Source organism: Pongo pygmaeus, chromosome 18 (genome assembly GCF_028885625.2).
Source record: "Pongo pygmaeus isolate AG05252 chromosome 18, NHGRI_mPonPyg2-v2.0_pri, whole genome shotgun sequence".
Taxonomy (NCBI): domain Eukaryota; kingdom Metazoa; phylum Chordata; class Mammalia; order Primates; family Hominidae; genus Pongo; species Pongo pygmaeus.
Window position 1 is genome coordinate 81709550 of NC_072391.2, and position 12753 is coordinate 81722302.

General features: G+C 50.8%; 1 protein-coding gene across 4 annotated transcripts in view; it reads left to right on the forward strand.

Moving 5' to 3' along the window:
* The window catches only part of ATP2C2 (ATPase secretory pathway Ca2+ transporting 2), a 94714-nt gene that overhangs the window by 74431 nt on the left and 7530 nt on the right, over nucleotides 1-12753 (forward strand). For all 4 annotated transcript variants that reach the window (XM_054452667.2, XM_054452665.2, XM_054452666.2 and 1 more), the window contains 6 exons: nucleotides 2926-3027; nucleotides 5087-5243; nucleotides 8496-8666; nucleotides 9734-9831; nucleotides 9917-9967; nucleotides 11389-11555. In XM_054452667.2, the coding sequence (XP_054308642.2) occupies nucleotides 2926-3027; nucleotides 5087-5243; nucleotides 8496-8666; nucleotides 9734-9831; nucleotides 9917-9967; nucleotides 11389-11555 (746 nt within the window). The remainder of the gene's footprint in view (nucleotides 1-2925; nucleotides 3028-5086; nucleotides 5244-8495; nucleotides 8667-9733; nucleotides 9832-9916; nucleotides 9968-11388; nucleotides 11556-12753) is intronic.

A 12753-nucleotide genomic window follows, 5' to 3' on the forward strand; every position in this document is an offset into this window, starting at 1 on the left:
TGGGTCCCTCCTCTTCAGCCAGAGCTGGGGCTCCCCTGGACACTGTGGGAGCTCCTCTCCCCAACCCGCTCCGTGCTTTCTGCTGTGTGACTTGTCTCTGACTCGGGTCTGATCAGACCCCTCTCCATCAAGGTCAAGGGAAAAGCCCGACTCAGGGTACTCATCCCCCAGCACTGACCCCTTGCTGCCGCCCAGCCTGGCCCCTTCACTCATCCCCCTTCCTGCTTCCTCCTGGGCTTTGACCACTCCTGCCTGTCCTCACTGGTGAGCGCTGACTTTCTCTTCAAGTTCACTCCAGTTTCCACCCCAGCAGACACCTCTCATCCCGGGCTCACTTCACTGCCTTCTGTTATCAGCTTACCTGTCCCTCCCTCAAGTGCAAGACTCTGACCTCCCACACCACTGCCTTCCCGAAGCTGGTGCTGGGTGGGGGAGAGGTGGTCGCCCTCTCTTAAGCCCCCATGACAGTAGATCAGGTGCTTTTCCGCAGCTTAAGAGTGCTGGAAAGTCATTACAAGCTGAGTGCAGTGGCTCAAATCCCAGCACTTTAAGAGGCGAAGGCGGGAGGATCATTTGAGACCAAGAGTTTGAGATCAGCCTGGGCAACATAGCGAAACCCCATCTCTACAAAAAATATAAAAATTAGCTGGGCATGGTGGTGCATGCCTGTGGTCCCAGCTACTCAGAAGGCTGAGGCGGGAGGATCCCCTGAGCCCAGGAGTCTGTGGCTGCAATGAGCTATGATCACACCACTGCACTCCAGTCTGGATGACAGAGATCCTGCCTCAAAAAAAAAAAAAAAAAAAAAAAAGATTGGGAGCAGTGGCTCACACCTGTAATCGCAACACTTTGGGAGACCGAGGCGGGTGGATCACCTGAGGTCAGGAGTTCAAGACCAGCCTGGCCAACATGGTGAAACCTCATCTCTACTGAAAACATAAAAATTAGCTGGGCATGGTGGTGCGCACTCGTAATCCCAGCTACTCGGGAGGCTGAGGCAGGAGAATCCCAGCCGGGGTGACAGAGCAAGACTCCGTCTCAAAAAAACAAACAGAAATCATGACATCGTATTATTTTTCTTCCATTCACAGAAGATAATTCCCTCTGCAATGTCTGTAATAGTGAATGGAGCTTGTTTCCCGTTTTAAAATAGTGCTGAGTCCGCCCCATTCAACAACTCCTTGCTGCCCAGAAGGGAAGGTGCCGGCCTGACCGTCTGGCAGGAATGACACCTATGTGTCACCTTGCTCCCGCCACCAGCCATCCCTGCAGCCTAGAGAGGAGAGAGGTTCCAGAACCCAGAAGCTGGGAGATTTCCTTGATGTGTTATAATTTTCCTCTTCCCTGGGGCCTGGCTTAAGATTTTGGAATATAGAACAAACACAGGCATGTAGGAAGTGTTGCCTGTGTGACAGGCATGGGGCAAGCACTTCGTGGTTCTTACCTGTCTCGCCTGCTCTAAATGGCACTGAGGCCAGGCCACTGGTTCCCAACTTTTCTTCCATTATTGCTCCTGGATTACGGTCTTGGGGTTACTGAAATAAAACACCACTGGCTGGTGATTTAGAGTAACCAAAACACACTGAAACACAGCTCTGTGGGCCAGAAGTTGAAATCAAGGTGTGAGCAGGGCCAGGCTCCATCTCCCAGTTTCTGGGTGTTACTGGCAGCCCGGGCGTTCCTTGACTCGCAGATGCATCCCTGCCTTGGCTTCTCACACCAAGCTCTGTCTCTGTCACGAGGTGCTCCCCGCCATGGCTATGCGCAACGTTTTCCTCCTCTTTTTTTTTTTTTTTTTTGTGATGGAGTCTTGCTCTGTTGCCCAGGCTGGAGTGCATTGGCTTGATCTCGGCTCACTGCAACCTCTGCCTCCCAGGTTCAAATGATTCTCCTGCCTCAGCCTCCCGAGTAGCTGGGACTACAGGCGCCCGCCACCACGCCTGGCTAAAACTTTTTGTATTTTTAGTAGAGACAGGGTTTCACCATGTTAGTCAGGATGGTCTTGATCTCCTCACCTTGTGATCTGCCCGCCTCGGCCTCCCAAAGTCCTGGGATTACAGGCATGAACCACCATGCCCGGCCTTCCTCCTCTTATATCCAGTCATATTGGCTTAGGGCCAACCCTAATAGCCTCAAATTGACGATATCTGCAAAGGTCCTATTCCAAATCAGATCACATTCAGAGGTTCCAAGGTTAGGACTTCAACATATCTTTTGTGGGGTACAATTCAACCCCACTAAGGAGATGTTTTAGGCATTTCTTCCCTAATCACCCCACTCCCTCCCCCTGAAATTTAATACTGCAGATACAGTGTTGTACGCATATCCGTACTTTATACGTAAAAGGAGTAGTTTTTTGTGCCCCTGCTGCACCCCATTTTCACCCCCTGTGGGATGCATGGGCCATGACTGGTTTACACTTGGGGAAACTGAGCTTCTGAGTTGTCACATCACTGATCCAAAAGCCATCAAAGAGCAACAAAGGGCCGGGCTGGCAAGGACCCCAGGCTGTGGACGGCAGGGCTGGCAAGGACCCCAGGCTGTGGACGGCAGGGCTGGCAAGGACCCCAGGCTGTGGACGCAGGGCTGTCTCACTGACTCAGGGGGTTCCTTCTGAGAAATTGCTACACCTTCAAGTCTGAAACGTTCCTCCCAGCAGAAACACTGCAGGTTTGTTTCTAAGCAGATTTCAGATAGAGGCTGTTGCAAAGACGTCGGGTCTGCCCTTCAGCCAAGAGAAGAGACTCTTTTTTTTTTTTCCAGGTGGGACATTCCAAGAGAAATGGCCTTTCTTCTGTGTGCTAAATGCTAGGATTTCTTATCTGCCAGAGGTGGTTTGAACAATGAATAATTTAAATGGACTGAGCTTTGTATAGAAATTGGCTTTGGATGACTCACTAAAAATGTGTCATTTTATTATGCTAGATGGACTTAAGTGATATTAAAAATTCATATATAAGAAAAAAAGAGATTCCATTCAGTTCAGAGCAGAAGTGGATGGCGGTGAAATGCAGTCTGAAGACTGAGGTGAGACCTTTCAATCTTCAGCCTCTTCTCTCTTTCTGCCCGGGCCCCCACCCAGAAATAAAGCAAAATGCAGACTTCAAGGATAATTTGAAAGTTCCTGGATGCTTCTGTGACATTCCAAATACATGGAAAAACTTAGTCACCATCAAACCTTTGATTCTCTTGGGTCTGCTTCTGGCTTTTTGTTTAAAACAGAAGTTCTCAAAGCAGGGTCCCTGGAGTAGTAGCGGTTGTATCACGCGAGAATTTATTAGAAATGCAGAATCTCAGGTTCCATGCCAGACCTCCTGAGTCGGATGGTCCAGGGGTGGGACCCAGTAATCTTCATTTTCTGCGGATTCTGATGCAGGTGTGAATGTTGAGATTGACCAGCCTGTAATCCAATCCAATGACTGAGGCCCTGCTGCTAACACCAGTCGCCAACTTGCCAGTCCTCTCTTTGCAGCCCTGTGCTAAGTTTTTTATACTTCTTAGCTCATCTCCCCATCATACTGGGGAGCAAATCCTTCAGTACGGAAGGCGTGTCCGCGTGGTGCATCAGCGTGTGCACACATGTTGTCCCTGACTAGAGGAACACATACCAAGCTATGGCCACCTCGGGTGGACATTACAGCTGATTTTTAAAATTTTCTTTTCAGATTTGTTGTGGCTTTTCAGATTTTCCTTAAAAGCTATTTTTTAAAGTTTTTGTTGCCTTCTAGCTTTTTCTCCACCCCTCCTCTTCCCTCCCACTCTTTCTAGAATCTTCCGTGTCTGCCCATGCAGACTGCTCAGCTCCCACTCAGGGCTATGGGCAGCTCAGCCAGCTCGTGCCAGGCCCTTGCTGTACGTGGATGGTCACATGTACATTTCAGGGGCTTAGAAGGGATTATAGATTTTCAAAAAACTTTTAGACCTTTAAATCTTTTTCCCTGCAAGGCAATGGTAATATATTCTCATTGAAAAAGTATAGAAATATGACATAAAAATGAAAGCTTTTTTCATTCCACCCTTCTTCCCTCCCTCCCCACCACCCACCCAGAGGTAATTCTGTTTTAAGTCTGGGATGGAGCATTGCACATTCTAAATATGCAAATGACAACATCTGGATGGTATTTTCAAAACAAGCTCACTGTTTACAGTGTGTGTAATTTGCTTTTTCCCCTTAAGATTTTCTTTTAATATTATGTCTTAGATGCCTGTGTTGGTTAATATAAGCTTGTTATATTAACATATTAATTATATACTATGTAATACATATTACATATATTACATATATTATTTAATATATATTATGTAATATATAATAATTATATGTAATATATAATATATAACATAATATACATATAAATAATAGAATGTAATATAATACATATAAATAATATACATGCATATAATACAATACATATGTATCATAATTAATGTATTAACTAATAACATATATAATTAATATTATGTTATTTTATAACAGTGTTATATTCACACTGTGCACCCACGTGAGCCAGGTGAGTCCGGTATTGAGGCTAGGGATACAGTGTGACTGTCAGTGACCCAGGGCCTCCCCACATGGAGCTTATAGTCTACATGTTTGTCATACAGAGCTTAACAGAAACACAGGAAAAATGATCAGCTACTCATGTGGGTTCACTATTACAAGCCAAGTGCTGGGGGTGGGTACAAAATAGACTTGGTGCTGCCCTAGGGAGGCAACAGTCTAATGGAAATATTCCCAGTTAATCACACCCCGAAAGGCATAGTCCAAAGTGGGATGATACCTCCCGTGCTTGAAACATACAAGACGCTCTGAGTGACCGTAACAAGGGAACTGAAAAAAGAACAAGGTGGTACAGGTTGAAGATTGGCCTTGTTCTTTCTCTGGACTGCAAAACATTCCATGGATGGATTCTAGAACTTAGTGAACCTGTCCAGCACCCGTGAACAGCACCAGCCCACCACTATAAATAACTCTGCTGCAAACATCCCCGTGTGTGTCTTTGTAACCTTGTGCAGAGTGAGGTGATGGTCACTATGAACCAAGGCTTCCAGTGATAGTGGATTTCTTCCCTTTGTCTTTTCTAAGGATCAGGAAGACATTTACTTCATGAAAGGGGCTTTGGAAGAGGTGATCCGCTACTGCACCATGTACAACAACGGAGGCATCTCCCTGCCGCTGACGCCCCAGCAGAGGTCATTCTGCCTGCAGGAAGAGAAGAGGATGGGGTCACTCGGTCTGCGGGGTCAGTGCCTGTGGTCCCGGCCCAGAGCTTTAAGCTTGCATGTAATGTTGACTTTTAAGTGCATTCCAGCAGGGTCCCCAGTCAAGGAGGTCACCCATCCCAAGGAGTCAGGCAGCATGCTGACGGCAATAACGTGTGCTTGGAACCTGATGGTCACGTGAAAAGCAGAGAGGTCCCCACCTCATCCCAGTTCCTCAGTGACCCCCATTAATCCAGAGAAGAGGGGGACCCTCCCTTGCTGAGTTTCCTAAGGCAGGTGAATGGGCTGCACCCCAAACATTGATTTTCCCAGTAGGTCTTTTTGCTCATTGCCTCGTCAGGAAAACCCGAAGCTCTTTTCAGTCAAGGAACATATTTTCTCCCTTAGCCATTTTCAATTTTCTGTAGCAGAGCCAGTGCCTGCCCTGATGGGCTGAACATTAAATCTCACATTTCCCTTGGTGTCATTTGTCACCCTGGCCAGTTACAGAGGAAGTGTTTAGAAGCGCTCTGAGCACTGATGTTCCCTCGGGGGAAAGTGAGAGGCGTTGGGCTGGCCTTACTGGCTCAGGAGCCTTGGTTTTCCCCTTCGGGGAACAGAGTTTGTAGGTTGCTGGCAAGCTTGCTCAGAGGTGTACGGGGCGAGACCCTTGCGGCTTTCTGGGGCACGGTGAAGCCAGCGCCGAGCACGTGTCCCCTCTTCCCGAGTGAGGGGAGCGTTCCCCAAAGCATGGGCACTTTGCCCCCCAAATGGTTTGTGTAGCGCTGGGTCTACAATAGGCTTACAGGTAAATACTGTGCCTCAGTTTCCCCATATGCGTAAGGAAGGCACGAGAGCAGTGACTTCATTGATTGCTGTGAGGATTGGAACAGACGGTGAATCCCATCTTAGCTTGCCCTGGGCCTTGACTCTCTTTGGGTGGCAGAGAAGCCAGGCCCAGCTTCTGCGAGCCGGGTGATCTGAGAGCGGGTGGTGTAAGAAGGTCCTTTTCGCCTCACTGACACCAGAGACGGGGCTGTGGCATCCCTCCTGCACAGCGGAGGGATTGGGAGACAATCTGGCACGTGGGTGGCAGCTGCTTTCGTCATGGTTGATACGACCAAGCCATTCAGTAGCTCCCTGTTCGGGTCACATCGTGCCTCTGCTGACGATGAAACGGCTCACTTAAGAGTGGACACGTTAGTAAGTAAACATCCCGCGTGGCACTGGCCTCTAAATCTGCTCCTGGCACTTGGGCCCCACCTGCGTGCTGGGCACCAGGTTAAGTGCCTGTGTGAGGCCACACCCTCAGTCCCCACCGGGCAGAGGAGCCGGCCCAGGTGACACAGCCCCACCTAGTGCAGCCAGCGCCCTCGCCCGGATGTCTGCTGCGGAGCATGATGACGCATTCCAGGGGCTTGCTCCAGACCTTGCGGGAGAGCGTAATGAGAACGGGTCAGTGGCGGAGGAGCAGTGAGACCTTTTCCTGTCTCCCCCAGTCCACATGCAGGTCCTTTTGTGTTTACAAATGGACTTGTCTCCCACCTGTGGCTGGGAAAGCTACAACCTGGGAACTGGCCTTAGAGAAGGCCTGTGCGTTTTTCTAACCCATGTCTGGTCTGAGAATAGAAGGGATGTTATTCCTCAGCAGGTGACCGTGAACTGATGCCTGCTGCCTGGCAGGCCTGGGGCAGTGCCCGAGTGACTTGGAGAAGCCCCCAACCTGCTAGATCCCCTGGAGTGATTGCTGTGGGGATTGGAAGAGTCGGTGAATCCCGTCTTGGGCTTTGAGACCCTCCACCCCACATGCATCCAGGGGAAGATGACAAACCCCACGGAGCGGGAAGGAGAGTCAGGGTGAGGGGAGCACGGAGGCAGGAGTATCCTCTGGGGATAGAGCCCTGCTAGATGGCCACTAGAAGCAGGGGATGCTCCTGGCTTGGCAAAGCCCAGGTTCAGGGAGGGGAGGGAACCCTTGGAAAAGGGGAGGAAGGGCACCAGTGTCATTGGTGCAGCATCATGACTGCAGGAGGGATGCCAGCCCTGTCTTTGGTGTCAGTGAGGTGACAAGTACACCACCTCCTCTCAGATCACGCAGGTGGCAGGAGCTGGGCCTGGCTTCTGTGCCACCAGAAGAGAATCAAGGCCCAGGGCAAGCTCACAGCAAGAGTCCCCTCAGCTGGATTGCTCCCCTGTCAATTTCTCTTCACCTCTGAACCGCCCCACCAAGTCTGCTGGAGATGACAAGATGAGTTAGCACAGAGCAAATGGGGGCAAGAACTGTCAGAAATGCCCCTCACATGTCCCATTCTGGGCCAGCTCACAGGTTTCTGCGGCCACTTTTGTTGGGAAGTGGGGTGGGTCTTATACCATGAGTGGTGTATTAGTCTATTTTCATGCTACTGATAAAGACAGACTTGAGACTAGGTAATTTATAAAGAAAAAGAGGTTGAATGGACTCATAGCTCCATGTGGCTGGGGAGGCCTCACAATCATGGCGGAAGGTGAAAGTCACGTCTTACGTGGCAGCCGACAAGAGAGAATGAGAGCCAAGCCAAAGGGGAAACCCCTCATAAAACCATCAGATCTCATGAGACTGATTCACTTCCACAGAGCATTATGGGAAAAACCACCCCCGTAATTCAATTATCTCCCACTAGGTCCCTCCCACAACACGTGGGAATTACGGGAGCTACAATTCAAGATGAGATTTGGGTGGGGACACAGCCATACCATATCAAGCGGACAGCAGTGGTATTTTCCGCTACGCAGCTGTTTCTGGCCTCTCTCTCTATTGTGCATCTGCGCAGGCCTGAGAGCCGCTAGAGGCATCTCTGCCCTCCCTTTCAGTCTAGGGACTTGTTGCCCGAGCCCTCTGCAGACCGAGGAGGATCTGGGCCATGGTGGGGGCTGGCTGGGGACTAACAAAGGGCTGGGCACGTTGCCTCACACCTGTAATCCCAGCACTTTGGGAGGCTGAGGTGGGCAGATCACCTGAGGTCAGGAGACCAGCCTGGTCAACATGGTGAAATCCTGTCTCTACTAAAAATACAAAAATTAGCTGGGCCTGGTGGTGCATGCCTTGTAATCCCAGCTACTCAGGAGGCTGAAGCAGGAGAATTGTTTGAACCCAGGAGGCGGAGGCTGCAGTGAGCTAAGATTACACCACTGCACTCCAGCCTGGGCAACAAGAACAAAACTCTCTCTTAAAAAAAAAAAAAAAAAAGAAACAACAAAAAAACGATGGCCCCTAAGCCCCCGGTGACCCCCCCTTACTCCCCCTCTCTCCTTAGTGCTGGCCCTGGCTTCTGGGCCCGAGCTGGGGCGGCTGACGTTTCTGGGTCTTGTGGGCATCATCGACCCCCCGAGGGCTGGCGTGAAGGAAGCAGTCCAGGTTCTCTCCGAGTCTGGCGTGTCCGTGAAGATGATAACGGGAGATGCCCTGGAGACGGCCTTGGCCATAGGTAACCGGGACAGGGTCGGGGGTGAGGATGAAAGGACCCACCCATCCTTTACAATGGGGGGCTGCTACCAAAGGGAAGACTCAGCAAACTCTGTCAGGAGTGCTCAAGCCTAGCCCTATGGGCTTAGAAAAGATGCCGAGTATTCGTGGGCCAGCATTCCAATTTCTGAGGTGTTCCTGTTTCTGAAATGTTGGCAGGTTCTGCAAAAGGGAAAAAGTCCTCATGGATACTGAGGACCTACTGTGTGTCAGGGGCTTTTCATCCACTATCTTCACAGGCAGCATCATGGCCATGTACAGTTTCAGTCTGCCTTCTGCCTCTAGCTGTGTACCCTTGGCAAACCATTGAACCACTCTGACCCTCAGTCTCTTCATCAGTACAGGGCTAGCAGCCGTTCTCCTCTAGTGACTTTTTTTTTTTTTTTTTTTTTTTTTTTTTTTTTTTTTGAGATGGAGTCTTGTTCTGTTGGCCAGGCTGGAGTGCAGTGGTGCAATCTTGGCTCACTGCAACCTCCACCTCCTGGATTCAAGCAATTCTCCTGCCTCAGCCTCCTGAGTAGCTGGGATCACAGGCACCCACCACCACGCCCAGCTAATTTTTTGTATTTTAGTAGAGACAGTGTTTCACCGTGTTGCCCAGGCTGGTCTTGAACTCCTGAACTCAGGGAATCTGCCCGCCTCAGCCTTCCAAAGTGCTGGGATTACAGGCATAAGCCACTGCGCCCAGCCCCTCTAGTTACTATTATATGGGTGGTCACAGCCTGGTGCTGGGAAAAGGTTCACGGGCTTTGGAATCAGAGCCGTGTCAGGTTCCAGTGTTACTCCTTACCAGCTGTGTGTCCTTGGCAAAGTCACTTCTGTTTCCCCATCTTTAAAGTGGGGACAATGAGGCGTTTGGTGTAAGTTAATCCTGTGGATAGAACCGAGGCCATGCAGCATGGTAGGTCCTCAGTAAACAGTCTCCAGCATGGTTTTATTCTTGGTATTCCCCATGGCCGAGGTAGGGCCGGGAGTGAGGGGTGGGGATGGGGGCCTCGGAGCAGGCCCTCAGAACAGGTTCTTCTGAAGGAAGAAACATCGGCCTGTGCAACGGGAAGCTGCAAGCCATGTCCGGAGAGGAGGTGGACGGAGTGGAGAAGGGCGAGCTGGCCGACCGCGTGGGGAAGGTGGGTCCCCGGAGGCTCGGCTGGCGGCGGGGCTGGGTCGCAGCTCTGAAATCTGATTCTTTGTCTTCCCGGTCTCCATGTCCAGGTGTCCGTGTTCTTCAGGACCAGCCCAAAGCACAAGCTCAAAATCATCAAGGTTCGCTGGGCAAGGCGGGCACAGGCTGCGCTGCTGGGGCCAGAGACACTGTGGCTCGAGGAGCTCATGCGTCTGTCGGGTGACAGTGTAGGGCCCGACGGTGGCTTCCTTCTCTAGGTCCAGGGCAGCTGCCCCAGGGGGAGGGGATGAGGATGAACAGGGGCGCATGGGCGGCTCCCTTGGAGAGGACGAGGCTCTGAAGTTGCCAGCATCACTTGCGCTCACAGCCCCTTGGCCAGAACGCAGTCACGGGCCCAGGTTTAGCTGCAAGGGATGCTGGGAAGTGTCATCTCTAGCTGGGCAGACACGAGCCCCACTAAACCTGGGGGTCATTTTAAGGAAGAGGGGAGAACTAGGGGACCTTTGCTACCTACACTGAAAACTAGGAGCTGTAATTAGATAATGGAAAGGGGAAAACTACAACAGAAGCTATCTTTTTTCTTTTGGGGGAGGGGGTTGCAGGTATGGAGTCTCACTCTGTCACCTAGGCTGCAATGCAGTGGCACAATCTCGGCTTACTTCAACCTCTGCCTCCCAGGGTCAAGCGAGTCTCCTGCCTCAGTCTCCCCAAGTAGCTGGGATTGCGGTGTGCACCAGCACACCCGGCTAATGTTTGTATTTTTAGTAGAGACAGGGTTTCGCCACGTTGGCCAGGCTGGTCTTAAACTCCTGACCTCAGGTGATCCGCCTATCTTGGCCTCCCAAAGTGCTGGGTGCTTTTTGGCTTTATTCCTGTTATTCAACTCTGTTCCTCTGTTTCCTTATCTGTAAAATGGGGGAACTATTAATGCCGTCAGCTAATTCACAGGGTTGGGTAGAGGACTAAACAAAGCCAGGCCCATGAATCTCTTGGCACACAGCAGGAGCCCAGTAAAGAGCTGATGTGATTTTTCTGACTCTAAATACGAAAAAAAGGTAGAAAATGTGCTTGGTTTTCTCACCTGTGCTCTGAAAGTTTGCTCTTGAGGTCTTTTAGTAGATGGGTTTTCTTCTTTCCTGTTATTTTTAGCTCTACAGAGTAAATCCCTATGTGAGTTACTCCTCAAAGAAGGTAGTAATACTTACCAGGTACCTCATGGTTTCCAGGGCTGCATTGTTGATTACTGTTTATTACTGGGACTGGATAACCTTTATGAGCCTTTACTGACCATGCTGGGCACCGTCACATCCGTCATCTCAGTTTGGGCCTCACAACAGCCCTGGGAAGAAGAAACTGTTGCTCATACTTTGCAGATGGGGAAAGTGAGGTCGAGAGGGTCAAGGGCTCGCCCAGTTCCCACAGCTAATGTGGGTGAAGCTGGGATTCGAACTCTGGGTGCCCTCCAGACAGAGGTCTCTGTGGCTGGCCACAGGGTGTGCGTGGCCGGGCATTGGGACGTGGTCCTCAGGCTGCAGGCCTTCATTGCCTGTTCTTTCCAAAGGCTCTGCAGGAGTCAGGGGCGATCGTGGCCATGACTGGGGATGGGGTGAACGACGCAGTGGCCCTGAAGTCTGCAGACATCGGGATCGCCATGGGGCAGACAGGGACGGACGTCAGCAAAGAGGCTGCCAACATGATCCTGGTGGACGATGACTTCTCAGCCATCATGTAAGCTGCCCTTCTGGTAGTTTTTCAGTTGCAAAAATGCCTGGGTCACCAGCTTCTCCCTGGAACCTGCTACTGTGGAGATAGAGGGGGGGGGGTCTCGCAGAGTCCCCAGGGAGAGCTGAATCTTGGGGGCTAGTCAGTGTGGCAGATGACCCCAACTCCAAGTACCAAGAGCCTCTCATAGCAGGGTCATGGGGTCCATGACCCCTGGGGCTAGTCGCATGCTGCCCCCAGGGGAATGTTACGGACATGAAGCAGAGATGGGATTTGCTGCCTGTGGGTGCATTTCATGTGTTATCGGGAATGCCTGCCTGGCTCGGGCTGGTGGGCAGCAGCTGAGTCTGTATGGAAAACCTGTGGCCAAATACGTGCTCGCACTTGAGTGTGGGGTGAGAAAGGATTAAAATGAACATCTTCAATTAGTTCTAAGACTCTCCTCATAAGCAAATCGCAGTAATTAGTTAGGGGTGAGGGAAAACTTTTTTAAGCCTGATACAAAAAAATCCAAATGAACAAATATTGAGGCTAGGTGTGATCGTGCACTTTACAAAGGTGTCTCCACAATTGATTCACCATAGGAACCTTAACACACTTAGAAAGAAAAAAAAGTCATAATATCAGCTCTATAGTTCTTTTGCAAAATATTTTAGTAAAATCTGGCGGCGAGGGCGGGTGCGGTGCATAGATGGTTTTTCTACATTAGTGACCCCAGGTTAAGGTTTAAAAGGGCTTCCGCGAAGAGCCTTCTAGAGACAGAAGCAGGCGATGTCCTTCGGCCTCCCCATCCCTCCCTCCTCAATGTCCTCCGGACCTCATTTTTAGGCCTGACTGGTTTTGCTGTGTCTCTCTCTTCTCTTTGGTAAATGGCTCAGATGCACGGTCCGCTTCGGGAGTCTGGGCAGGGATGGGGTCCCTGGGCTCGGCAGGAGTAATTTATGGTCTAATTGGAGGCATCAAGTGTACCCTTGGCACAGAAGGGCGAACATGGCTCGAGGATCAGTTCCCAGTGGCTGAGGGGCACCTGTTGGAACACCACCGTCTCCTACAAACGTGTCCCCAAGAATGCCAGCAAGGGGAACCAGCAGGGTCCCAAGTACAACGTCCATCTGGGCGAGTCACCACTGCCCCTTGCAGCAACCGATGCACTGGTTGAGCCCTCCCGCAAGCCCGCTCCGTGAGTAAATGGCTCTCTTCTCTT